General features: G+C 51.0%; 1 protein-coding gene across 2 annotated transcripts in view; it reads right to left on the bottom strand.

Moving 5' to 3' along the window:
• The window catches only part of CFAP77 (cilia and flagella associated protein 77), a 141,443-nt gene that overhangs the window by 24,785 nt on the left and 88,659 nt on the right, over positions 1-27,999 (bottom strand). For both annotated transcript variants that reach the window (XM_057549369.1, XM_007194451.2), the window contains exons 5-6: positions 8,705-8,810; positions 4,439-4,540 (exon numbers count right to left, since the gene is read on the bottom strand). In XM_057549369.1, coding sequence (XP_057405352.1) covers positions 4,439-4,540; positions 8,705-8,810 — 208 coding nt within the window. The remainder of the gene's footprint in view (positions 1-4,438; positions 4,541-8,704; positions 8,811-27,999) is intronic.

Raw genomic sequence — 27,999 nt, 5'->3', positions numbered from 1 at the left:
CTTTGGGCCGTTATCACTGGCAGTCTTTTTGTAAAGGGGGATAAACCGTCTGTTTTTCTTGATTTCAGACCAGGAGACCATAGACTACATGGTTCCGATTGGGTCACTTTTGAGAGCAGAGGGGGCGCTGTTACTTAGTCTGCCTCCCAACCAGACCCAAGGAGGGCTGTCCTGGGTGAGCTGGGATGCCTGGTCCCCCCCCAACCCTGCCCGGGGACACAAAAGGCAGAACAGGGTGGGCCAACCCGAGTCAGCATTGTGCTGATGGGGTTATCGTTGTGGGAGGTCATCCCCACCCCCAAACTCGGGGCTGCCAGCTCAGGTTGACATCTCCCCAGCATTTTGGGCGTGAGAACTGGACGCCTAGGGCTGGAGCTTCTCCAGACTTCCCCGTCTAGCGGTCCACCTGCTCAGTTACATGTCCGCCTGTCCGTCTGTCCACCTCACTCCTTGCCTGTCGCCAGCAGCCCTACAGTAAGTAGTGTATGATCAGTGCTGAGAACAGGGTCTGACACAAAGGTGCTCAGAGATAAGATTTGTGAATGAATGAATAAGTGAGTGAATGAATGAGTGATCACCAGGACCACCCTCCTGGCAGCTGCCATTTATTGGTGGCTTGATAAGGGTCCAGCGCTCTGCTAAACACTGTACACGTGTTCTCATCAAACAGCCCTGCTAGGGGAGCCTCACTGGTCCACTTGACCAAAGAGGAAATGGGGCCTTGGACAGGTCAAGCCACGTGACAGGTCAGGAATGGCCAGGCCACCACGTGGCCCAGGTCTGGCTGACCCTGGAGTCACGCGCACACAGACATACAGCGCCGCCCCCTCCTCCCTCCCGGCTGGCCCCCAGCATGCCTTGCGGAGGGGGGGCACAGAGAAAGCCCGGCCACCAGGCACAGAGGGTGCGGCCCCAAGCCCAGGGGTCCCCCCACTCAGGAACGAGGCAATGAGTACATGTCCTGTCCCCAAAATGAGAACCTGTCCCAGTTCACTCTGGGTAGGGGGTCTGCGGCCTCCACGAGACCCCGTGCCTCACGCCACGTGGCTCCTTGGTCATGGAACCTTGGGTTGGAAGAGACCCTCAAGAACGAGTGCTCCCCCCCCCCTCATTTTCAGGTGGGGAAACTGAGCCCCAGGGAGGTCCAGCCGCTGGCCCAGGCCTGGGGGCTGGCTGGCGGCCTGTTATGAACATCCTGGCAGAAAGGCCACTCGCCAGCTGTCGGCTAACCCTCCCTCTGGGCACTGGCCCTCGCGTGGCAATTGCTGGTCGCACAGACTGGGAGATAGCGCGGGACCCCGTGTGGCCGGACGGGGAACCCCACCGAGGGGTGTTTCTGCTCCTTTCCTTGGTCCCTCTGGGCCCAGATCCGGAGGTGCCCCGTGCGGTCCTGGGTGGGGACGGATGGAAAGCCGGCTCGCTGAGCGCTCACCCAGCCCGGGAGCACCCGCGCCCTGCCTGCTGCTTTTCCGTGTGAAAGGTGTTTAATTATTTCTGACAGAGTTCAGCGTAGACATCTGTTCGCGAGCTGGGAGAGTCCATTTAGGTTATCCATCACCGTGACAGATTCCACTTTTTTGGAAGCGCTTTTTCCTTTCATAATGGGGCCGGGTGGGGAAGGGGGGCCGGGCGGATCGGCACAGACACGAGACACAAAGACCCTCCTGGGGCCTCAACAGCAGTAATCCCCCTGCGGGAGGAGCAGCTCTGGCCACGCCCCTTCCGAGTCCAGACCCCTTCGGTGGCTGCTGCAGCTTGTGGGCACCTAAATGTCCCCTAAATGTGGGACCTTTAGGTTGGGAAGGGGGTTTCATCGGGTCTGTGAAAGGCTTTTAAATTCGTCTGTTGTCCTGGGCCGCATTGGTGATTCATTCGTTCATGCATTCCTTCATTCATCCTTCCCACAGACATTTACTGGCCATCTGCTGGGTGCCAGGCCCTGGGCTGGGCTCCGGGGACACAGTGGAGATACAACAGACATGTCCTTGTGGGCTCCCACTTTACGGGGGAAGATGGACATTGAACAATGAATGGTCCGGTTAAGTAATGAATTGCAATGTGGCAACGTGCCTCAAAGGGGTAAAGGAGCCCTTTGCTGGGGCCCAGGAGGTGAGGGATGGTGTCCTCAGGAGGACAGAGAAGAGGCCCCGGATCAGGCCGGCACTCCCTTCTCACAGGGCAAGTTCCTTCCCCTCTCTGAGCCTCAGTCTCCGAGTCAGTAGAATGAGAATATTATATCTAGGAGATAATGCATGTCCAGCACTTGGCACACAGTAAGAGCTCAATAAATACTGTTCCTGGGTGGTATTTCCCAACGGGGAGGGCACCGAGGGTCGCGGCGGTGGCGGCATCGCCCTGGGGCTCTAAGCGCCTCTGCTGGGCTGTACTGCGGGGCACCCAGGGACCAGCCCTGCTCTGAGATTCCTGCAGCTGAACTTCCAGAAGCCCGTGAACATCCCCAGGAAAGATGAAAAATCACCCGATAAATCCCGGGGCTTGCATTTTTATTCTGTTTCTCGTTATTTCTATGACACAATGGATAGTGCCTTTGAGCTCGGGCCCTGCAGTCAGAGGAACCTGGGTTCCAGGCCAAGCCACTTGCTGGGCAAGGAAAATGAAAACCACCTCCGCCTGTCCTCAGTACAACTCGGGTAAGGATGCGTGTGTGAAATAACGACTTAGCACAAACAGAGGGGTGGCATCACAGGTGGGCCACCGTGTTCCTAACGGTAATTTGTAACAACAATCTAAAGACTGGAAGAGACCTGAGCTCAGCTGAGTCAAATCCCCTCTTTTAGAAATAGAAACTCATTTATATCTGGATTTCCAGTCCTACTCCGGGCCAGGCTGCGGGGTTACCTGCGGGTGAGACAAGGGCTCCTGACACAGCAGAATCCGTGTTACCTGGGGTGGGGGTGGTGGAGGTGGGAGGGGGGCCTTTCCTTGCTCCGATGGGCTGGGGGGAGACCACCTGAGCCCTCCTGGGTCCATTGGGTTGGGAGCTAATTGTAGATTCTAAATCGGAGACAAGGGGGCTGAGAGGGGCTGGGGGTCAGTGCTGCAGAGCGGACTGCTGGCAGGGCATCTCGTGCCCGGGGAGCCATGGGTCCCATCCTTTCCTGGGCAGGGTCCCCAGGATGCCTGCGTCCCCCATGGACGTCAAACATCAGGAAAATCAGAGAGAAAAGAGCAGAAGAGGAAAGGCAACAGAAGGATGGGCCAGGAAGGAGGCTGTAGGCGAAACTCCTGAGTGTGAGAGGCAGAGAAAGGGGAGGAGGGATGTGGATAAAAAGGCAGGAAATTGGGGGAGGCGGAGGAACCAAAGGCGAGGGGCGCCGCCCAGGCCGGGGCGGAGGAGTGATAACGGGGCGGCAGCTCGGTGGCTCCCGGCTCTTCCCGCTCGGTGCCCAGTTCCGCCCGCATGCGCAGGGACAGCGCGGGCTGATGAGCGGCGGGGCGGTTGGCCACTGACACAGGCTGATGGAGGCCACTTGGGCAGGACATGAGAGCAACATCAAGGGGGGCTAGCGGCCTTCTCTGGCAGCCTGCTCGATTGCATTAGGTTCAGGAAAGCATGGGCCCCTTCACTGTCTAAACTGCAGTTTAACTCTACACAGCGGCCGGGCCTGGGCTGGCTGGGAATGCGGCTTCGTGCGGCTGTCTTCCCGGGACCAGGCGTGGCCCTGGTGGTCCCTAGAAAGGCTCCCTGTGCCCGAGCTGGGCATGCACAGCCCCCACCATCCCGTGGCACTGTCCCCAAGTCTCCCGGTTCCCCTCCTCTGACAATGGCCCCAGCTCTTCCTCCTTCTTCTTCTGCTAAAAGCTGCTGAAGAAGAAGCCCTGTCACCGTGTGACAGGCCTACGTGGCCGAATGGACACTGGGTCAGTCCTGAGGCCGGAGCATGGTGGGTGCGAGATCTTTCTGGGTGCATGACAGCCCACAGGAGACATCTGCTCCATCTCCCCAGGGATGCCCCCCTGCGGGAGGTTTAGTGCTGATAGCGTGGGGCTGTCTTGCACCCCCAGGTCCCCAATGTAGGATGTGGTGCAATGACCCCATCAGTAGAGGGGGTGTTGGTCCAGACAGCGTCCGCCCCAGTGGACAGACACCCAGACTCCGAGGTCAGATAGCCCAGCTTCGGCCCGAGGCTGCCCTCACCAGTGTTCTCCACGTTTCCTGTCTGTGAAATGGGGGTGATAGCAGCTCCCCACTTCCACGTGTGGCAAGAGTCAGTGAAGTGGAGCTCAGTGCCTGGCACTTAGGAAGGGCTCCAAAATGTTAGTTGTTGCTGTTGCTATTATTATTATTGTTGTTGTTATGCCAGTCGATGGGTAGAAGCCCACAGAACTCTACGGTCTAGAGGACAGGTAAAGACTAGTCAAGGTGAGGGGCATGCCCCCCTGGGTGCAGGAAGGGGCAGGTGGAGGCGAGACTGACCTTCTGGAAGTGAGGCATGTGCCAGAGGGCGTCCAGCTTCACAGGCGGCTTGTACTTCCTCAGCTGACTGCTCCGGGTCTCATACAGTTTCCCGAGGATCACCTGCAGGCCAGAGAAATGCCAAGGCAAGATGGTTACCGGCTCCCTGGAGAAGCCCGAGCCACCACGAAGAGTTGGGATTCCTGGTGTGGCAGACCCATGCGTCACTTTCCTCCTGGCTCTGGCCCTTCTCCCTGTCTGATTTCAGTGCACCTGCACCCCTGGCCCTGCCTGTGACCACAATGGACTTGGGGGTGGGACCATGGGACGCTGAGAGCGTGTTATTTTGGTTTCAGGTTCGGCCCTAGAACTCTCTGGGTCTGACATGCAGCCATCTTGAGGGCAGGGGTGTGTCCCAGACACCCTTGTAATTTTCTCAGTGGCTAACCCAGCCCTGGTGGTCACCACGGACGCCACAGTGTCTGAATGAAGAATGAATGATTCGATGGCTTGTTGCCATTCTGTGGAGCAGGTCCTCAGCATGGTCTGCTCGTGGAAGGGGACGGAGGACTCCTTTCCGGGGGAGGAATTTGGGGGCTTGGGTCAGAGCCTTCGAGGTCTCTGTGGGTGGGATTTCAGAGGCACAGAGGCGGTCCCGCGCCTCCTTAGCTGCACGCCCCGTGCCCACGAACAGAGGTCGGCAAGCCCATAATTCGGGTCCTGTAGCTGATGGGGTCTGCTGTGGACTGAATTGCGTTCCCCTCCAAATTCATATGTTGAAGCCCTAACCCCCAGTTGTGACTGTATTTGGAGATGGGCCTTTAAGGAGGTGATTAAGGTTCAGGGAGATCATCAGGTGGGGCTGTGATCCAATAGGACAGGTGTCCTTCTAAGAAGAGGAGAGACACCAGGCTTGTCCACACAGGAAAGGCCATGTGAGGACATGGCGAGGAGGCGGCCATCTTCAGGCCAAGGAGAGAAGCCTCCAGAGAAAGCAGCTCTGCTGGCACCTTGATCTTGGACTTCCAGCCTCCAAGATTTCTGTTGTTTAAGCCACCCGGTCCACTGTATTTCGTTATGGTCACCCCAGCAGACTAACACAGAATCAGAGGGGGAGGGGCCCTGGAGTCTGCATTTTCAACGTGTGTCCTGGGAATTCCATACACAGTCAGACCTTAGCCCACGGCTGTGATCCTTGTCAAGATTCAACCCCCCCTAGGGGAGTTAACAGGTAAACAGGGGCTTCTTGTTTATAACTACAGCCTCAGTGTAACGAGTTGGAGCCTCACACGCAGAGCGGATGAGCTGGACGATCCACTGGTACCCAAGTGACCCAGAGAGGATGGATGGGCCACTGCAGAAGGGGGTGTGAGAGAGGACGCAGGGCAGACAGTGCAACCGACAAATAAAAGCTGACCTGAGCTTAACTGAAGATGCCACCACCCCGTCGAACCCCTTTTATTGATTTATTTTGTTAATCAATTATATTAATTTTATTGAATGCGTCTGTGGATAACTTACAAGCCGTTTGGATCAGCCCTCCTCTCTGCTTTCTAGAACAGCTTTGAAAATTCATCTTCGAACCAAAGCCAAGAGGCTGTCCAGCCAGGGGTTAATGAGCTGGCCTTCAGAATTGGAGGGAGGAAGGCAAGTCTTGTCACCTTTCCAAACCTCAGTTTCCTCTGCAGGCAATGGGGGTACCGATGCCTAACAAACAGGTGCTTGTAGGATTTGCGGAGTTGTTAGCTTTGAGCAGAGTGTCTGGTCCAAGATGATTGCTCACTAAATGGCAGCTGTTTCCAAGAATTTCATTTGAGGTCATCATCTTCCAAAATCCAGGACATCCTGAGATGCTGAAGAGACAAGCTTCTCCTAGGATGGGGGCAATTTGACCTTGTAAATCAAAGGTCTTATCAACCCTAATAAATTGTTTATCAGACCCTCAGCCATTGGTGGGTCTGGGTGTTCGTAGCCGTTTGATAGTCACAGAGAATCTTGGAACAGGAAGAGCACTCGGGGGATGGTTTGCACAAGTATTTTCTGAGTGCCCACTATGTGCTGGGCCCAGCTCTGCAGGCCCCCATTTAATCTGACCCCCTTTTTGGCCCAGTGAGGTCACTGAGACCCCGGCAAAGCAGTGACTCACTCAAATTCACACCCCCCCCAGGCTGACACCAGTCCCCAGCCAGTGGCTGCTTAAGGGGTGCTCTGCTGAGAACGGAGGGGCACGGGCTGTGAGATTGTCTCTAGACTCAGAAGACGTGTCTTCGGAGGCTCGGGATTCCGAGGACCTGGGACACTCTGAGCTGTCGCGAAATAGCTGCTAATTAAAAACAGGACTCTGGATTGGAGCTATAAAGCAGCAGCGTGTAACGGCAACGCTCCCTCGGAAACTGGTCGTTACCATAGTGAGCTGACTCCTTCTGGAGCCATTAACAAATAAGCTAGTCATGGGCTGCTTTAAAGTATTATTACAACGCTCTGCTCTTAAATGAATGGTTGTCTCGGACTCCACCCGCCGCTGACAACAGCCAGGAGGGGCCTTGGCTCCTGGCTGGGCCTGGGGAGCCCTGGGCCCCTCCACCCAGCAGCTTTTCCTGGCCGGTCCCAAGGGTGCCGGGATCCCTGATAAGACTTTTCCACTCCCCAGTTTGTCCCTAGAACATCACAGGCACTGTTGCTGAATCCCAAGCTTTCCCGTAATCAGCAAGAGTGGGACCTCACCATCAGGAAAAGCCTGGACTTTGGGGCGGGACACACCTGGGTCCTGGCTTGGCTGAGACCTTTGGCCAGTCACTTAACCTCTCTGAGACTGAGTTCCTCCATCTGAAAATGAAACGAACTGAATGCTCTGATGAGACTCGGACCTCATGGGGTGTCCGGGAGGGCAAAAGGCATGAACACAGGGTGCATGCTGCATCCAGTTCTCTGCACGGAGTCTGGAGGAGGGACGGCATTGGTGAGATCATTGCAAAAACCAAAGACACTAAAGCTGTGCTTCTAATGAAATCTATACAGCACTCTGTGAGCATAAAGCAATTCTGATTTTACCGTGATCGATCCGGATCTACTGGAGAAGAGACCAACCTGAGTGCTCTAAAAGTCCAAACCTCAGACTATTTTTTTAAAACACTTTTTTACTTTTTAAACTTTTTAAAATAAATTTATTTATTTATTTTTGGCTGCGTTGGGTCTTCGTTGCTGCACGCGGGCTTTCACCAGTTGCGGTGAGCGGGGGCTACTCTTCGCTGCGGTGCGCGGGCTTCTCATTGCGGTGGCTTCTCTTGTTGCGGAGCACGGGCTCTAGGCGCGTGGGCTCAGTAGTTGTGGCACACGGGCTCAGTAGTTGTGGCTCGTAGGCTCTAGAGCACAGGCCCAGTAGTAGTGGCACATGGGCTTAGTTGCTCCGCGGCATGTGGGATCTTCCCGAACCAGGGCTCGAACCCATGTCCCCTGCATTGGCAGGCGGATTCTTAACCCCTGCGCCACCAGGGAAGCCCTCTCAGACTATTTTAAAGGGAGTACCACGTTTAGTATTTTCAAATGCAAGTGACAATGCAAATTCACAGCTAAAGATATTTTCCAGGTAAAAATCTCACGACGCACACTGTTAACAATTGCTGGTGCTTGGGTGTCATTCTGTCCTCAGCTCAAATTTCCCAGTGTGGGCACCACCACTCTGGGCCCCAATTTCCATGTCTGGGAACTAGGGTGACACCCAGCTCACAGGCTTGTATCCAGCGCAAATAAGATGATGTATGTGATGTATGTGGAGCGGTTAGCATGGGGTTTAGTCACCCACTTGAAACAAAATGTATCCTAACGTTTCATGAAACGTGTTCTTTATGGAACCCTCCCAGAAGTGGGTTTTCTCTTTGGACTTTGCCTTCCTAACCTTTTCTTTATAGATAGACCGGGGCACATTTCTGTCCGGGCCAGATCAGATCCGTGGACAATCTGGTTTCCAGATGTGTGGGGTCACGCGGAGTTTGGTGGGACCATCCCCAGATGGGAATCGGGAGATGGGGTCCCGATCCTGCCCCAGAGGCACACAGGGCCAGTTTACTGGTGATGCCGGCAGGGCTTAAGTCGGGGTTGAACCTGACCATCACCGAGACCCTTTCAGCAAAGCAACAAGTAACTTGTTTCCCCAGCCCTGCCCACACCCCAGCAATAAACATGCGCAGGCGGCATCCTTTTGAGCTTTGGCTTTGCCTCCCCCAGCCCCTCCCCTCTCTTCCCTCCCACCCCATCAGTCATCCACTCTGGAGTGAGCACTGCATTTACCTTATGCTTTTTCTCCAGTTTAATGGCTTTCTGGTTGGCCTTTTGTTCCTGCACCCATAGCTGCTGGTACCGATGCTGCAGCAGATCAAAGAAGGGGGTGGAAGGCCTGTGGGGAAGAAGTCAGATAGGCTTGAGGTTGGGGAAGGCCCCCCTCCCCAGAGGCTGCCCACCTGACCCAGGGCTACAGGGCAAAGTGTTCTCCCCAAGGCTGTGAAAGTCTCTCTCTGGCCCTTCTGCAGCCGTGGAAGAAACGGTGCCTCGTGTGAGTTGTTCAACAAACATTTACTGTCCACCAACCAAGTGCTGGGCCTGGCATGGTGACAGACTCTCTCCTTGACCAGATTTTAGGCAGGCTTCTCAGAGCCCTCTTTTTGATTAGGCCTCGTTCTTGGGACCTATCTTTGGCCGGATGAAGTCAGCCTTAGCAAAGAACCCTGCTAAGTCAATCCCCCCGCCCTTGATATCTGATCACCTTGGCCTGCCTTTACCAAGAGTCCTATTAAGTCAGTTTAGTAAGAATCCCCCTACCCTTGAAGTCTCCTCGTAGTAATTTTCCATCCACTCTGCTCCTTGGCTATAAATCCCCACTTGTGTTGTATTCAGAATTGAGCGAGGTCACTTTCCCCTTTGCAATAGTACTGAATAAAATCCGTCTTTACTGCCTTTAGCCTCCGCTCTAGTTCTCTTTGACAAGGGTCTCCAGCCAAGGAGAACTTACCCTGTGTAGAGCATTTTGCATGCCCCACTCCTCACAGCACTGTAAAGTGGGTACTTTTATCATCCCCATCCTAAGGTCCCAGAGCAATGGGGCAGCACTGTGTGTGAGACCCTCTCAAGGGAACCTAATAGGTGATGAGGAAAAGTTCTTTATAGAAGAACCAAAGCTAATAAAATGCAGGAGGAAGGACAGAATTGGGGGAAGAGAATCATTACTTTGCAACGCCTAATGAAATAATGGATTTAGGTAATAATCAATGATTAGGTGGAAGGCTGATGGGGAACTTTACAATGGATGGGTCAGGCTACAGCAGCTGAACCAAAGGATCAATTTGTTTTTATTGTGGTAAATATGCATAACATAAAATTTACCCAAGTGATCAATCTTACCATCACTGAAAGTGACAGATGTGGGGCTGGGAGTGATTAATAGGAGGTATGTAGCACCACCCACCAAATACTTTGGGGGAAACAAACCCCAAAGTGAGCCCAAAGGTAATCAGACTTCTAGACCAGAACTGTCAAATGGAGATATTATGTGGGCCGCCATGTAACTAAAATTCTTCTAGTAGCCATGTTAAAAAGAGTAAAAAGAAACAGGTGGAATTAATTTTACTAATGTATTTTATTAACCCAATATATCCAAAATATTATCATGTCAACATGTGATTAAAGATAGGAATGGGGTATTTAAAAGGTTGTTTGAAAATTTGAATTTAAATTAGTTTAAATAAAATGGAAAATTCAGTTCCTTAGTGCCACCAGCCACATGCCAAGGGCTCAATAGCCATGAGGACTAGTGTGCCGTTTTGGACACACAGCTCTCAGCCCAACTACCATGATTTACAGGAAATACAGGGGGAAAAGGAGCATGGTAAACACCACCATGAAGATGCTGTTTGCCACATCTGGAGTGTGGGACATTCTACAGGACAAATGACTCAGTCGCTTCAACAAAGGACATTGAAGAAAGGGGAGGATGAGGAAGTGATATCGATCAAAAGTGGCTTAAGAAATACATCAACCAAAGGCAACATGTGGACCTTGTTCAGATCCTGGTTCAAACAAACCAACAGAGGAAAGGTATTTTTTGAGGGAAAAGTGAACACTAGCTGAGTTTCAGAAGCCATGAGGAAATAGCGCTAATTGTGTTGAGTGTGATAATGATATTGTGGTTGCTTTACGTCTTAATGTTAGAAACACCTACTGAAGGGTTTGGGGGTAAAATTCTGTGTAGTTTAGAATTTGCTTTAAAAAAAACCTCCAGCAAAAAATAAAGCACAGTAAAATAAAAGAACAAAGTAAAAAAATGAAACAAGAGTGACAGAATGAATTGAGAGTGGTTGAAGCTGTGTGATGAGGGTTGATCATGGCTGTGTATTATCCTATTTGCTACACTTCTGTGCGTGTTTGAAATTTTTCATAATAGGAAGTAAAAAGACAAAGAGGAAAAATCCAGGGAATAAAGCTCATTGTTTTCCCTGCTCACTTCTTTCTCATCTTCCTTGTGATCACAAATGGTCTTTATCACCTCCTCCATCACTCAGCTCAGGTCCAAGCTGACTGCCTCCTCATATTTCTGGACGAGAGGGTCTCACATTTTACTATGCATAAAAATCACCGGGGCCCCCTCCCCAGAGGTTCTGATCCAGGAAGCCTGGGGGTGAGGCCCAAGAAAGAATATTTTTAGCAAATATAGGAAGTAGTTCTGATACAGGTTGAGTGGTGCCCTCCCAAATGTTTCCATCTTAACTTCCGGAACCTGTGAATATGACTTTATTTGGAAAAGGGGCTTTTGCAGATGTAGTCAAGTTAAGGATCTCGAGATGGGATTAACAGTATGTAAATCGCTTTGGGGGGTAGGCCTTCAATCTAATGACAAGTGTCCTCAAAAAATATACACAGAATCGGAGATACAGGGAAGAGGAGAGGGTGAGGTGAAGACAGAGGCAGAGAAAAGCCAGAGAACGCCTGGGGCCCCCGCAAGTTGGAAGAGTTCAGGCAAGATTCTCCACTAGAGCCTCTGGAGGGAGCACCGCCCGGCCAACACCTCAGTTTCGGACTTCTGGTCTCCAGAACAGCCAGATGCAAGAAAAATACATTTCTGTTGTTTGAAGCCGCCAGGTTTGTGGTCATTTGTTACGGCGGCCCCAGGAAATGAACACATGGCGGTTCCTCAGCCCACACTTTGGGAAACACCAAGAGAAACTGCGGTGCAGACGCGTGCTGTCCAGACAAGTTCCCGAAACCAGACATCACTGGGTCTTTTACAGCAGAAGGAGCCTTCCAGCAGCGTTTTGCAGACCGTCACGTGAGCATGGATCACGGGGGGATCTCGTTCGAGGCATGTTCTGGTTCGAAGGGTCTGGGGCGTCTGGAGAGGCTGTGCCCAGGACCCACCCTTCGGGGCTTAAGGCCTCATCAATCATCCAGGCCTGGGGCTCTTACCCGCCCGAAGTCCCACGGAGTCGCAGACCACCATCTCTGAACAGGAGTGTACAGACACCGTGTCTGCAGAGAGGGCCCACAGCTTTCATCACATTTTCAAAGGTGCAAATGCCCCCGGAAAAGTTCAGAGCCTCTGTTCTTCCCCTGTGACCTTATTTCACAGACGAGAGAACGAGGGACTGGACAGTGAGGCTACTCCCAAAGCTCATACAGTAAGGACCCGAGACTGCAAACCTGGGGCTTCTGGCTTTGTGTTTTATACAGTCTGCACGGTGGTCTTTAAAGTCTTTGAAATTGTTGTCAACACTTAAAAACTGGGAAATTTTACGTTAAAGAAACCCAGCTTTCCAGATTGTCTTGAAGATGTATACATTCTGGCCAAGTGGGTCTGCATTCCTACATGGCAACAATTGGCTCGAGCTGAGTATCAAGTGTCATTTAGCCCAAGTCCTCTCCCTTCCCTATTGTCCTCCACTGCCTGCTGGGCCGGTCCAAGGGTTGGATTTTGTGGCTCCAGAACCAGCCACAAAGAGCTGGACTGGACCCTAAACATCCTCCTTCCAGCCCCCTCCCGTTCTCCCGCCCTGTCTGTGCGCCCGGGACAGTTCACCTCCCTTCCATGGGGACCTCTTTGGGACTAGACTGACCCGGGACTCCGTTTGAGTGGAGCTTCAGTGGCTTTGAAATGCCACTTGAGCTCAGAGGTCTCTTTACAGGGCAGCCTGCAGTGCATCTACAAACAGTGGCTCTTTGTTTTCCTGTTCCTTTACCCCTGTGGTGACTTTTATTACTTAATTATTACACGCCCCATGCTTCTGAGCAGCCTAATTTATAGCCATGCTTTCTAATGACACGAGATGCGTAATCTTGCAAGATCTACCCCAAGAGGCCATTCACAACAGAAAAGCTATTTTCCCAGCAGCCCCCACTGCCCACATCACCGCGAACCCACCCTCGCAGCCCTCCTGCAGCCTCGCTGACCATCTTTGTGTCCTGCTCCAGCCAGCGGTTTTTATTACTGGGAAGAGGCGAGCGGGGTCGGGGTGGGGGGGGGGGGTTGGCGCTCAGAGCAGGAGAAGAGCTGACAAACCTTGGAAGTTACAACAGCCTAGCCCTGCCTGGCTGACGGAAGTCCAGCATGATTTGCCCATTTCTGCTCAGGCTCATTAAATCAGATAAAAAGGTGGAGAGGCTTGTCTGACGTGGGGAAAACCCAGGACGTAAATTGTATCACATCATCCCTTGCTTAAAATGCCCTTGACAGCCTCCCATTTCTTAGACTTAACCTAGATGCCGAGCTACGGCCGGCAAAGCCCTTCCCTCCCACAAACTCCTCCCTGACACTCAGCACCTCCTTTGCCTTCAGGTCTCAGCTGTTTGGTCACCTCCTCAAAGGGCTTTTCCCTGACCAGTCCATCCTCAAATGGCCCTTGCCAGGTCCCCTCATAAGCAGAAGCTCTCTTGTTCATTTGTCATGGGTTTATAACTGGTCTTGGTCATTGAATACCAATGCCAGCAGGCATGGTTTCTGTGTGATGTGAACTGGCATGGTGCTGCACTCAGTAATTATGCTTTGTTGAAACAGAGAGGAAGAGAGGGAGGGAAGGAGCCAGAGAAAGAAAGATTAGGCAAAATTTTAGGAAATATACTTTTCATAATTCAGGGTATTATAAATCAGGTTATATATGAGTTGTAAGAAATTTAAGAGAGTAAATTGATGGAAATTGTAATCCAGTGGAGAGGAAGGACAGCCTTTTCAACAAATGGTGCTGGAACAATTGGACATCACGGACAAAACCAAAAACAAACAAAAACCTCTTGACCCAAGTCTCGTACTTTATACAAGAATTAACTCAAAATGGAGCATAGATTTAAATGTAAAACTGTGAAACTTTTAGAAGAAAACATAGGAGAAAATCTCTGGGACCTAGGGCTAGGCTAGGTGATCAGTTCCTAGACTTGACACCAAAAGCATGATCCAGGAGAGAAAAAAAAAAAAGATAAATTGAACTTCCTGGAAATTAAGGACTCTTGCTCTGTGAAAGAGTCTCTTGAGAAGATGAAAAGATAAACCATGACTAGGAGGAAATATTTGCAAACCATGTATCTGGCAAAGAACTCCTATCTAGACTATGTAAAGAACCCTCAAAGCTCAACAGTAAAAGAAATAAACACAAACAAACAAACAATTGTATTAGAAAAGGGGCAAAACATGAAGAGACATTTCATCAAAGAAGGTATATGGATGGCAAATAAGTACATGAAAAAATAGTCAACATCCCTCGCCATTGGAGAAATGAAAATTAAGAGCATAGTGTCATGTCACTACACACCTCTTAGCACAGCTAAAATAAGAAATACCTAGTGACAATGCCAGAGTAAGGATGCAGAGAAACTAAACCTCTTATACATTGCTGGTGGGAGTGTAAAATGGTGTAGCTGCTCTGGAAAATGGTTTGTCAGTTTCCTAGAAAACCAAACATACACCTACCACATGGGCCCAGCAATTGCACTCCTGGGCATTTATTTTTTCCAGAGACATGGGAACTTGTGTCTACACAGACACCTATACACCAATATTCGTAGCTGGAATATTTGTAATATTTCCAAAGTGGGAACAGCCAAAATGTCTTTCAGTGGGTGAGTAGTTAAACTATGGTCCATCCGTACTATGGAATACTATTCAATAGTAAAAAGTAATGGACTACTGATACAGCAAAGACTTGGATGATGTCAAGACCATTATGCTGAGTGAAAAAGACCAGTTTCACAAGGTCACATACTGTATGATTCCATGTATATACCATTCTTGGAATGTTCCAGGGAATAGGGAGAAGGGTCACTATGTGAGTGTATGGGATGGGGGGGGTCTTTGAGGTGATAGAACAGTTCTGTATCATGATTGTTAACACAAATATACACGTGATAAAATGCGTGGGCACTAAACACACAAAGGAGTGCATGTAAAACTGGTGAAATCTGGGGAATTTCCTAGCGGTCCAGTGGTTAGGACTCAGCACTTTCACTGCCCAAGGCACGGGTTCAGTCCCTGGTCAGGGAACTAAGATCCCTCAAGCCACGTGGCGCTACCAAAAACACAACAAAACATAACAAAAAACAACTGGTGAAATCTGAATATAGTCTGTGTATTGTACCAACGTCAATCTTTCAGTTTTGATACTGCACTATAGTTATGTAAGATTTTATCATTGGGGATAATGGGTGAAGAGTAAACAGGATCTCTCTGTACTATTTTTACAACTTCCTGTGAATCTGTAATTATTTCAAAGTAAAATATTTTTTCAAAATGCAATCAAGCATGCTAGAGGAAAGCCTAAACTGTCTTTCTACTTTATAGAAAAAATATTACAAAATTACTGTCATACAAAGAGGTGATCAAAGAGTATGGAGCCAAAAAATGTAGGGAAAAAATGAATATGGGGTGTGACAGGCAATTAATCTTTTTAAAATGTGTTATTTTTCTGGATTTTGTGGTTTATGATATTTGTCAGCTAATTTAAAATTTTAATTTGTTCTGATTTCTTTTCTCATTCTACTTAAGTATTCCGTTTTATGCCTAAATTTGTATTCATGATTTTGAACTTGTTTTTCTTAAAGGGAACCCCCAAACTTGAATAAGCTCCTGGTCCCACGAAACATGGAGCTGCCCTTGAGAGCAGGTAAGATGTTTCTTTTAATCATAAGAGAGTATTAGGTATAACTTTATGCTAATAATGTGAAACCAAAACAAAATGGGTGATTTGTCCAGGAAAATATAAACGATCAAAGTTGACTGAAGTGCTTATACAAAATGTTCCAAAAAAAAAAAAAAGAAAATGTTAATAGAGGGCTTCCCTGGTGGCGCAGTGGTTGAGAATCTGCCTGCCAATGCAGGGGACGCGGGTTCGAGCCCTAGTCTGGGAGGATCCCACATGCCGCGGAGCAACTAAGCCCGTGAGCCACAACTACTGACCCTGTGCATCTGGAGCCTGTGCCCCGCAACAAGAGAGGCTGCGACAGTGAAAGGCCCACGCACCGCGATGAAGAGTGGCCCCCGCTTGCCACAACTAGAGAAAGCCCTCGCACAGAAACGAAGACCCAACACAGCCAAAAATAAATAAAATAAATAAATAAATTTTAAAAAAAAAGTTAATAGAGCCACAGGTACCAGGCTCGGGTATGTTCACACATGCACCCTCCCAACCTTGCTGAAAACAGTATTCCAGGACTTTCCAGAACTTTTTGTAAAAAAGCTTCCCACTTAAAATAGATAACCAACAAGGACCTACTGTATAGCATAGGGAACTCTGCTCAATATTATGTAACAACCGAAATGAGAAAAGGATTTGAAAAAGAATAGTTACATGTATAACTGAATCACTTTGCTGTACACCTGAAACTATCACAACATTGTTAATCAACTACACTTCAATACAAAATAAAAAGTTAAAAAAAAAAAAAGAAAAATAAGCTTCCCACATCATGTTATGATCCCAAACTGAGATAAGGAAGAATGTCTTGGTCAGTCTCACTTAGAAGAGCAAATGAAGGGCTTCCCTGGTGGCGCAGTGGTTAAGAATCTGTCTGCCAATGCAGGAGACATGGGTTCGAGCCCTGGTCTGGGAAGATCCCACATGCCGCGAAGCAACAAAGCCCGTGTGCCACAACTACCGAGCCCGTGCACCACAACTACTGAGCCTGCGTGCCACAACTACTGAAGCCTGCGTGCCTAGAGCCTGTGCTCTGCAACAAGAGAAGCCACCGCAATGAGAAGCCCGTGCACCACAACAAAGAGTAGCCCCCTCTCACTGCAACTAGAGAAAGCCTGCGTGCAGCAACAGAGACCCAACGCAGCCAAAAATAAAAATAAATTTACAAAAAAAAGAAGAGCAAATGAAAAAATACTAAGTGAAATATTACCAGATCACACTGGGCAACGTACTAATATCGGAAGGGCCTATCGTAATGCCCTCCACCCACCCTCGAGCCGAGGAGTGTGGGAGCTGAGGGAAGGACCCCAGAGAGCAGCTCCCCGCCTGCCCCTTCCCACGGAGCTTCCAAGGCAGGAAGGAAAGGAACTGTCCCCCCGGTGAAGCTGGAACTTTTGATGATTACACTAGACTGGACATATTAACTAGTGCACACAGATGGCCTTTTGTAACTGGAAGTGAGCAGGGAAGCCGTGGATGCCTGAGGCTTCACCCGGGAAAGGGGCTGGGAAAGCAGCTGAGCCTCAGAGCAGGCTTGAACAAGGCAAGGACACTCACGTTCCCGATGCCCCCGCCCCTCCCACTTGTTCACGTTTATCAGGAAATATTATACAGCTACCAGAAAGAATGAAGCGGCCATATGTGTAAGAACCCAGAAACATCTTCAAGACGTAGGGCAAGTATGAAAAAAAGGAAGGTGGGGAGAGACAGCCACGCCTGTGTAAGTGCATCGACACAGGTGTGAAGGATGGAAAAATGACCGGAATGAAGCCCTCAGAGGATGGTGCTGGGGGGAGGGGGACAGACACGGTAGGTGGGGTGAGAGGCCCCTCCCCCGGGGCCCCTCCCCCTCCAGTCTACTTACTGGTTTTATGTGACTCTTTCGCAGCAAATAGAGCAAAACAAGAAACCTACACCTGAGAGGTCACATGACTCGGCCAGGGCCACCGTCAGTGATGGCGGTGATGGATCTGGGTCTGAATGAGTGTCAGGATGGCAGCTCACCCCCTCCACCCCCCGCGCCACCCCCCAACGCCCAGCTCTGCCGACCTCACAGCAGAACTGGCCGGGCTCTTTGTTTTTCGTCCTCTTCACCACAAGCAGCCGAGGGTGGCCAGGCCTTCTGGGCCCCACTGGCCCAAACTGGGGAATTTCAGCATTTTCCGTACACTCAACCCTTCGGGGGTCCTAAAGACCCTTGCATCCTTAGGAGCCATTTTTCTTGTTTTCTTCTGCAACTATTTTTTGCTGCTACCTTAAAACATGTCCAGGGTTTTTTTTATTGTTTGTTTTTTTTTCAAGAAAATGTAGTTCTTTATAATAAAAAAAAGGTATTTTTTTCCACCCTAAAATGAATGAGTTTTGCCACAGGCTGAAAGCCCCTGTGGTCACAGTTACAGCCGTCCGACCTGCAGCTTTCTTTGGAGGAGCTGGAGGGGGTTCACTCAGAAGATCTGAATTATTTATCCTCACTAAATGAGATGGGAAAAGTGGGAGTGGGGAGGCCGAAGCCCAGAGAGGTCAAACGGCTGGCCCAGGGTCACACAGCACACTCAGTAGCCCAGCCTGGACCCCCCACCCCCACCCCTCAGGCTACGCTGTCTGCAGCCAAGAGAATGTGAATCCATTTCCAAAAGGGCTCAAGAGGCTGCCAGCTAACCAACTCAGACAGAGGCCAAACCCGGGGGTCTGGCTACTGTCATGTAGGACCCCAGACCTTCCCAGACACTGTCCTCCCTCACCAGACCCTCCCCTCCACATAGGAACTGAGGCCTTTTCAACGGTGCCAATCTGATGCTGTCTTCCTCAACGCCCACTGGTGGCTTCTCCTTGCCCCTGGGGGGCCAGCACAATTTTCAAAGGTCCTGGCCTTGGGGTGCCGTCTTTGCACCCGTGTCCTCCCAGGAGCCTCCTTCCCCGGTCACTCCGTCTCATACTTCGGGTGTTGGCCTGAAGGAGATGCCCCCTCCCCATCCTGCGGTCCCTCCCTGAGACCTCCCTTAGCTCTGTCGACTTTGCCTTCCCGGCTGCTCTTTGCACTTGGGAAGGTATTTTTTAAAATATTTACGGTGATCAACTGATCAAGTCAGTGTCTGCCTTTCCCATTAGGCTCTGAGCTCCATGGGACCGGGATTGTGGCTGGACTGTTCACCGTGCAGCCCGGCCTGGACAGTCTGCGCTTTGTAAAAATGCTGAGTGGTCCCGGAAACCTTTAAAGACCCCTTTCCTGAGGAAACTGACCTCCTCAACTGCAACGCCCAAGACAGGGTCTTTGGCAGAAAAGAGCTTTTCCTTGGGGAGCCCAGTGATGGGGCAGGGGTGGCCCTGAGTCCTGCAGAAACGGTCCAGGCACTGAGGCCAAGCCATGGACCGCTTGAATCCTCTCTCCATCATGGGGGCTCAGTTATTGAAGCAGGTGTGTCAGAGAGGATCCTGGATCCTGAAAGGAGCACCAGGGGCAATTCCTCACCCCGCAACCCACCCACCCCCCCGGAAACAGAGGGCACAGTCAGGACAGGTGATGCAGGGCCAGTGGCCCCTTCCCAAAGATGAATTAGGGGAGTTGTGCAGCAGAGAAGAAGGCTAGACGGGAGTTCTTCAGTGGATACCCAGGTGTATAAATTTGCCAAGACTCATCACATTTTACATGGACCGGGACTTCCCTGGTGGCACAGTGGTTAAGAATCCGCCTGCCAATGCAGGGGACACGGGTTCGAGCCCTAGTGTGGGAACATCCCACATGCCGCGGAGCAACTAAGCCCGTGTGCCACAACTACTGAGCCCACACGCCACAACTACTGAAGCCCACGCGCTTGGAGCCCATGCTCTGCAACAAGATAAGCCACCGCAGTGAGAAGCCCACGCACCGCAACGAAGAGTAGCCCCCGCTCGCCGCAACTAGAGAAAGCCCACGCGCAGCAACGAAGACCTAACGCAGCCAAAAATAAATAAATAAAATAAATATATTTATTAAAACAATTTTTTACATGGACCATTTCATTATCTATAAATTATACCTCAATAAATTTGTTTTAAAAGAAAGAACTAAGAAGACAGATTGAGGTCAAAATAGCCCAGGCAGGAGTCGTCACAGAGGAAGGTCTTCACGAAGGTACTAGGGAGCCATGGATGATTCCTGAGCAAGGGGGGAGGGCGTGATGACAGCCACACTTTGGAACTGTTGCTGGCGGTGGTGGCGTAAATTAGCAGAAAGGAAGGGACCAGGATTTGAGGATCCAAGGCCACTCCAGGGGGAGGAAAGACACAGCAGAGGAGCTACACGTCTTGTGAATGGGATCTCAACTCTGTGCTCACTTACTCGTTTGTCCATCCATCCATCTGGCCCACCCAGAAGCAATAACCAGCTCCCCGTGATGGGCCAGGTTTTATGAGGTGTGGGGACATGCTCACGGGGACGTGCTCTCTGCACCCTGGGCTCACAGGGCACGCAGCAGAAACACCGATAATCATCACAGCTCACACTTCTGCCTGCTCCCTGTATCCTGAGGACACTAACCTAGAGACAGATACTAATACCCTCTTTTCACAGATGAAAAATCTGAGGCCCAGAAAAGTTCACTGTCTTGCCCAAGACCACACAGCCATTGGGTGACATATTGCATTTGCCTGGGAAGCCCTTGAGCGTATCCATCCTGCAGCCCTGCCCGCCTGCAGAGCAGAGGGCTAATTGTCAGTGTAGACGTGGCCATTGGAACTCAGAGGAGAGAGCAAGTGAATTGAACAAGGGCATGGAACAAGGAAAGTCCCCTCTGAGCACCACGCTTCGCAGCCCTAGACCCGCCTGATGGACATCGGAGAATAAGAGCCATTCAAAAATGCCTCCCAATTTTTAAATGAGCACTTACTACACCAAGCCCGCTGGCAGCACTCCAACTGCCGTCTCCCTGATGCTTCCATAACCTTGAAAGTGAGGGTGAACATCTCTGCCTTCAGATGTGGAAACTGACACGCAGAGCAATCAAGCAACTGGCCCGTGGTCTGCTCACGGATCACGAAGCGGGCCAGGCGACAGAGCCAGGGTCCCCATCCAGCTTCCCCGGTTCTAAAGATGCCAGGTCCCGACAGTTAGGCTGTGCACTCAGTGACCCCCACGGCAGCTCTGAGTGACCTGGGCCGGCGAGGCCACCGTCGAGGGCTTCGACAAATTCTTTGCTGATACCCTGGCAGGAACCTGTCGGAAAAGGTCCTCACCACCCTAACGTTCCCACTGACAACGAAACCGTGTCAAAACTCAGTCTGATGGAACGGAAAATGGGGAATAAAATGAAATGAGAACAGCTCCTACTCGGGGTTGTCCTGCAAGAAACTTCAAATTAGTTCCATCCAATCTATCTTCTGCTGCTTCGCGATTGATAACCCCAGACCAGGGGTTGATCTCCGATGAAGGTAGCTGGGGACAAGCAAGGGAAATGGAAATTATAATTTGCAAACATTAGGCTGACACTTTGTGCGTGCGGCGGGGGGCGAGGGCTGACAGCTCTGATTTGCAGAATGGGCTCCTCTCTGCCAGGGAGGGCTCTGTGGATTAGAGGGGGCCCCTTTCATGGCAAACCCACCTTCATCTTGGCTGCTCATTAAAACTTTGTGGAGCTGGAGAACTTGGCGGAAGAGCGGGAGCTGGAGGAAGCTTCTGAGGGACATTAGGTACACATTTGTTGAAAGGTGTTTGAGAAGGGAGCCTTGGGTCTGACAAACCGGATTTTAGTGCGGCTCTCCGTTCACAGCGGGCTAAAATAATTGGTCATCAGTGACTACTAATTCGGTTTAGTAGCCAGAGGCAATTTTTTTCTTCCTGGAAAATCAATGACAGCACGGAGGTCTGTTCAACGTGATTCCGCTCAAGACGGGTCCTTATTTGGCGCTTGATGCTTCTTCCAGTGGAGACAGCTATTTTGTTAAAATAAAATTAAAATCCATCTCTAATGTGCCAGCGGTCTGCTGCTCCCAGGGGGGTGGAAGAGGCCCTGGTCCCAACGCCCGCACAGCCTCGAGGGCTCAGGGGTGGATGGTGGCCTCCGGGACGGGCCGCACGTCCTCGGTTGGGTGTGAGGTTCAGAACACGCTGTGGACGGTTGGGGGGTCTGGTTTTGGAGGAGGGGAGAGGCTGGAGGGCTGGGCTTCTCTAAATCAGAACCCAACCCACAAGGGACACCCGACAGTGGCACTATCTAAGGAGACCCACCTTCTCTTCCATCTGCTGGAGGTGTTTCTCCAAGTCAGACGCGTGCTCGGACGGCACTGAGCAGTGAGCCCCAGGGCCCCAGAAGCCTCCCTTCTCCGCTCCACCTGAGGCTTCCCGAGCAGGCCCATCTGTGGGCAGGTGACCTTAGTGACCATGACCGAGCACTTTGCTTGTGCCTAAAGTGGCACCACTGTTTCTCGTAATAAGTGATTTTGGCTAACATTGCCCACAGGCTACCAAAGCCACAGCTAAAGCCTTTTTTCTTTCTTTTTTTTTTTTTTTTTTTTTTGCAATTGAAATTTTTATTCAGGTCACTGGAGATTCACATGCAGTTGTAAGGAATAATACAGAGAGAGGGAGGGGGAAAAAAGAAGAAATACAGAGAGACCCCCGTGTACCCCTTACCCCGTTTCCCCCAGTGGTGACATCTGGTAAAACTAAAGAACGAAACCAAAACCAGGATATTGATATTGAATAATCCACCCATTTTTAGATGCCACCAAAGTGACTCATACTCACTGGTGTATTTGCTTTTATGCAATTTCATCCCATGTGTAGGTCTGAAGACTCACCACCACAGTCAAGATACAAAACAGCTCCATCACCTCAAGGATGCTTCCTAACCTCACTTACCTCCCTCCTACTCTGCACCCATGGGCCTGGGATACTTTGTTTTCATCCTTAAAATAACCCTACCAGATAGGAACTATTATTATGTCGTCCCCCATTTTACTGATAAAGAAACTGATAAAGAACTATTGATATTGCTATTGAACTACGATAAAGAGTTCAAGGAGACAAAATAACTTGCTCAGGGTCCATATCTGGCAATACTGCACTAATGGGGTTGCAAATAGAAGACATGCTTAGTTTGGTCTGTAGCATTTTAAAATCCTTGTACACAATATATATATATTTAAATCAGAAGAACTCACATAAAAATCCCAGTGGCTGGCTTTCCTTAATGAGGCATTAGATCATCCGGTAACACTGGGCCCACATTCCCAACTGTCAATAACTGGCTGGAGCTGCCACCCTTCGACCTTGAGTTTGACACAGTCCCCACTGCTCCCTATTGCCTCACACAGAGCTGGCTTCACCCTTTGACCTGCCAGGCCTCTGGAGACATGTGATGTTGTAACCCCAGCTCCACAGCACTTAAATAACAAAATGCTTGGTATCTCTCTTCCTTCCCAAAAGCTCAAAGAACTCCTTACTGACCATTTGTTTCTGACATAGCAGGAGGTAGTATTGGTCCCACTTTCAGATGGAGAAGTGGAGGCCTACGGAGACGGTACATATGAGCTCAAGGTCAACACAGGAGCAGGAGAGCGCTATGTTGAGTCTGGAGTCTTCAGGCTTCAAGGCCAGTTGTTCATCCACTCTCTGCCTTCGTCTATGCTCCCCCCAGAAAGGGGGCGTTGGGAGGGGAGGGGAGGGGTGGGAGAAGAGAGGAAACTCCCTTGGAAGAGGGAAGGGGTGATAAGGCCTGAAGGGGAAAACTAGGGCTAACTTGCCCATTGGGCCCAGGAGGCTTGGTGCCTGGGCCCCAGGACACTCCTAGGGACCCATGAAAATGCTCTAAGTCCTTTTAAAATCAGAAGAAAAAAAGAAAAAATAATCCAGCCTGGATTATATTCATCTTTATACCAGCACAGCCATAAAATATTTTAAATTATTATTATTTTTCCTTATGGAGGAAGGGGCTCATGAAGGCAAGAGTGCCCGGGACCCACGGAAGTCCTGCCCTAGAGCTGGAAGTCACAGGCCTCAGCCCAGATCAGAAGTCGCAGTTCATACTGTCTCTCCTGCCCTCATCCTGTTGAGGCCAGAGATTCTCAATCTTGTGGGTGAATAAGAATCACCCAGAAACCTTATTGAAAGTAGAGCTGCCTGGGTCCCACTATCAGACGGTCTGACTTGCCGGGCCTGGGCTGGGTTCCAGGCATCTGCCTTGTTCTGAGGGTGCATGGCCCGCCCCCTAGGGGATCCTGGCCACGTGGTCCCTGGCACCCTTGGGGGTTACAGCTCTGAGCCTCTTCCTTGCAGAGGTCCCTCCAGCCTGGCAGCCACCAGCACCTCTTTATAGAGTGGGCTGGCCATCAGCTCTGGTCCCAAGGGACCCCTGCAGCCCCTTCGTCCTCTCTCACCCCCACCGCCTTTTTCTTAATTGCCCCCCCTTGGCCTGAGAGCTTGTCTTTTCTAACTAGCCTGGAGGAAGGGGCGGTAATTGAGGTGCAGCCTCTCTCCCTGGCAGGACTCTTAGAGCTAATTAGAGGAGAGGACCTCTGGGCTGGTGGTTATTTTTTAATTGTTTGTGGATCCAACATAAAAGCTAATGACAGAGGAGGGAGACTTAGTTAGCAGCACACTCCTGACTTCTAAATTTGTCTAAGAGGTCATTAGCAATTTGTTAACATTTTTCACAAGGGTGAATTCAATTAGCAGTCCCCGCACTGGCGCCCAGTGGAGAGCGACAGGATGGGAAGTGGAGCTGGACGGGCTTTCAGGGAGCTTCTTCCAACCTTGAGTGCCTGAGCCCGAAACTTGGGAGCTCTCCCTGCACCCCCCTGATGCATGCCCCGCTCCCAGCACGGCTGGCTGTGACTTGAGCCCCTCTGGAGAGAAAAGGCTCAACCGAGCTGAATGGATGTGACTCAGGAGGAACTATCCTCCAGACCCCTTGGGAATCTGTGTGCAGGGGGATCCTGGCATCTGGGGAAACAGGTGAGTACCAGATGGGGCATCCTCGCCAGGGCGTATGAGGGTGGTAGCAAGAGCATTGGGAGAAAGATCCAGATCCATCGGGGCGTCAGCCTAAACTGAGGAGGTCCCTCTTCAGCCCGGAAACTCTGCGTGTGGACCATGACCCCAAGGAATCCCGCACACGTGTGTGAGGTGCGCCGGGCGCCTCGTCATCATGGGGGAAACGAGAAGCAAGGTGGGTGTTCAGTGAAGGGAGATGGACGTGCCCGAGGTGGGTGATTTGGACAGCGGACCCAGTGACTTCTGCAAACATGCAGAGTGAAAAAGCAAGTCACCACACAAAGCGACTTAAATGGTATGAAACCACACTAAATAATATGCATTATTTAAGGACATCTAAGGGTAGAGCAAAAATGTGAACATGTGGGTGGAAAGCATGCCCGTTCCAACCTTAGGATGGTCCTCAGGGAACAGAGGGAAGGGTGTGGGGTTAGGGAGAGGTGAGAAGGGGCTTCAACCTGTGTTTGCTATATTTTATTTCTTTAATAATAGTAAAAAAAAGATGAGAAGCAAAAATGGCCAAGTGGTGACATTTGTTAACTTCGAGTGGCGGGTTCATGGCAGTTAGTTATGTAGCTTCTGAACTTTTCTATTTTGTTTGTTTTTTTTGGAGAGGTTCCTCATAAACACAAAAGAAAGGGTTGGCAGAAACATCTGCTTCTCAGGAAAGCATTTACACCCATCACATTTTGGCTGATTACAATTCTTGACTGATTACAAAGCCCTTTTATATTTTTCATAGAAACATAATGTGTAACAAGACTCCAGGGGCAGCCATTATAAATAATAATGCTAAAGGTGGTTTTCTCAAAAGCCAATATCTAAAATGCAGGACTTTCTGACTTTGTGTTAAGATGCTTTGGTGACTGTAGTGGGGTGAGTGGTGGGTGAACCCCCCCAAAAAGATAGGTCCTGGTTCTAAGCCCCAGAACCCAGGAATGTGAACTTACTTGGAAAAGGAGTCTTTACAGAGGTCATTAAGTTAAGGACCTTGAGATCAGATCATCCTGCATTCCTTGGGTGAAGCCTAACTTCAATGACAAGTATCTCTATTTGAGACAAAAGAGAAGAAGACACAGACACACTGAGAAGGAGGCCACATGACCACGAGGCAGAGATTGGTGTGATGTGACCACAAGCCAAGGAACCCCGGGGGCCACCAGAAGCTGGAAGAGGTGAGAAAGGATTCTACTCTAAAACCATTGGAAGGGGTATGGCCCTGTGACACCTCGATTTTGGACTTCTGGGCTCCACATTATAGAGAATAAATTTCTGCTGTTTTAAGCCACCAAGTGTGTGGGAAGTTGTTACAGAAGGCCGGGAATAATGATAGCTGAAGCTCAGCGCCCGATAATTCTGTGCCCAGGAGACTGGTGGTCTTCAGCCTTAGAATATTGACCGTTCCCAACATCGGGGATGGATGGCAATCAAGCTGCCTATTCTTTCTTATGCAGTCAGTCAACAAGCATTTATCGAGCACCTCCTACATTCCAGGTACTGGGGGCAGCAGTGAGCAAAACCAGGCGTGACCCAAAGTCTCCCTGGGCCCTCTGTCCCACCGTCCTCTGCCCACCGGGATATGACATACACCGACTGAGTTGCTATTTTACCCACTTGTTGCCTGCTTTATTTTGTGTCTTACTTCCTCTCTGCATCCCAAACACCCGGCGTAATGCCCAGCACGGGTGGGCACTAAAAGAACACACAGCATAGGATGGAGGTAACGATATGGCCTTTGAGATCAAACCCCAGCATAACCACCTTCTGGCCACGTGATCATGGACAAGCGTGTCTGGGCCTCTGTTTCCCCAGCTGTAAAATGGGGATAAGAGAGTCGCTACCTGGGAATTCCCTGGAGGTCCAGTGGTTAGGACCTGGTGCGCTCACTGCCAGGGCCCGGGTTCGATCCCTGGTCGGGGAACTAAGATCCTGCAGGCTGTGCGGCGCGTCCAAGAAAAGAAGAGAGTCGCTACCTAAAGTGTCGCTCTGAGGGTCACATGAGAGGCTGTGCCTGGGCCCATAGGAGCTGGAGAAACAGACGCTGGTATTATTATTCATCAGAATTAGTGCAGGGCACCGGGGATTTCGGCATAAATAGCTGGCTCTTTCCATGTGGCTTCCAAAGGGGACAGGGCTGAGCCAGGCCCTGAACTGGTCCTCAGCACGACACGCACATCCTATGAATTCTTTGGCCTGCGGCTCCTGCAAGGACAGGAATGATGTGCTGGGCTTGAGGCCCGGCTCTTCACGCGGCCCCAGGGGTGCTGCTGGCTTCCCGCAGTGCCAGCTTCTCCGTGCCTGCGTCACGGGGACACCGTGTCACGGGAGGGGCAGACCAGCTGCACCCCAGGAACCCTTCTAAGTGTGTCGAGGCCGGAGGCTGTGGAGGTGAGGACAAGGGGCCCTCAGCCGGGCCGGGCACCACGCCCACTCCCCATGCTTCGCCCACAGACATGGGAGGGTGAGGCCCAGCTCTGGAAAAATCAGAAGCGGGAGCCAGAGCCTGTGAGATGCAACTGGGGAGGCCCCGAGGGGGAGTGGCCCGGCCTCGTTAGCGCTGACCCTGGCACTGAGCCGCTCCTGATGGATGGGGTCCGGGCGGGACAGGCCCCGGGGGAGCGGTGGTCCTATCCATTATGGGCCCATCAGCTCCTCCCTGCTCCAAATGCCACCAGCCTCGGGCTGGGAATAAATCTCTGTCTGGGCCGCAGGAGAGCGGAGAAGGAAAAAGGCAAAGCGTGAAAAATGCCTCCTTCCGGGCTCTGGCAACAAAGCTGCCTTGCAGGATGGAGCTTGCGCAGGAGTTGGGGGAGGTGGGAGGGGACGGAGCAGGAGAAGTCGGGCGGGGGGTCCCAGCGAGGCTGGGCTTCCGGGAAGGTAGGAGAGAGAGGGTAGGGCCCTCAGGTCTCCACCTTCCTCAGCTACACCTGCCCGCCTGGGCCCCTCTTAACAGAACTCCATCCAGGTCAGGCCCATGGAAGCAGGCTGGCTCTGAGGAGGAGGGACCCCTGTCCCCTGTCGGGTCCAGTGTGGGGTGTCCCAGGCCCCAGCCAGGCTGCAATGTGCCAACCAACACCTCCACCTCCTGCAAGAATCTTTTCCGGTCCTGGAGTAAACACGCCTCCACTCACCACCCGCTAAGGGACACGACCTCTCTCTCCAAGCCTCAGCTCCTAGTGGCTGAATGGAGGTGCCGGGCTTTGGCGAGGATTAACTGAGTTATTCTGTGGAAAGCCGGCCCCCAGTGAGTGGCTGCTGTTGACAAATGCCATCCTGCCATGAGGACTCCCGTCCACTCCAGGCATCCTGCCTCTGCCTCCTGGAAGAGTGCAGGCTATGGATAGGGACACCGGCTCTGGAAGGAAACGTGGCTCAAATCCTGCTGCGGCCACTGACTGGCCGTGTGGTCTTGGACAAGTGAGTCTCTGAGCCTCAGTTTCTCCATCTATAAA

The sequence above is a fragment of the Balaenoptera acutorostrata genome, chromosome 6 (assembly GCF_949987535.1).
Source record: "Balaenoptera acutorostrata chromosome 6, mBalAcu1.1, whole genome shotgun sequence".
NCBI lineage: Eukaryota > Metazoa > Chordata > Mammalia > Artiodactyla > Balaenopteridae > Balaenoptera > Balaenoptera acutorostrata.
Note: the sequence above shows the minus strand (reverse complement) of the source record. Positions and strands in the feature narration are given on the sequence as shown.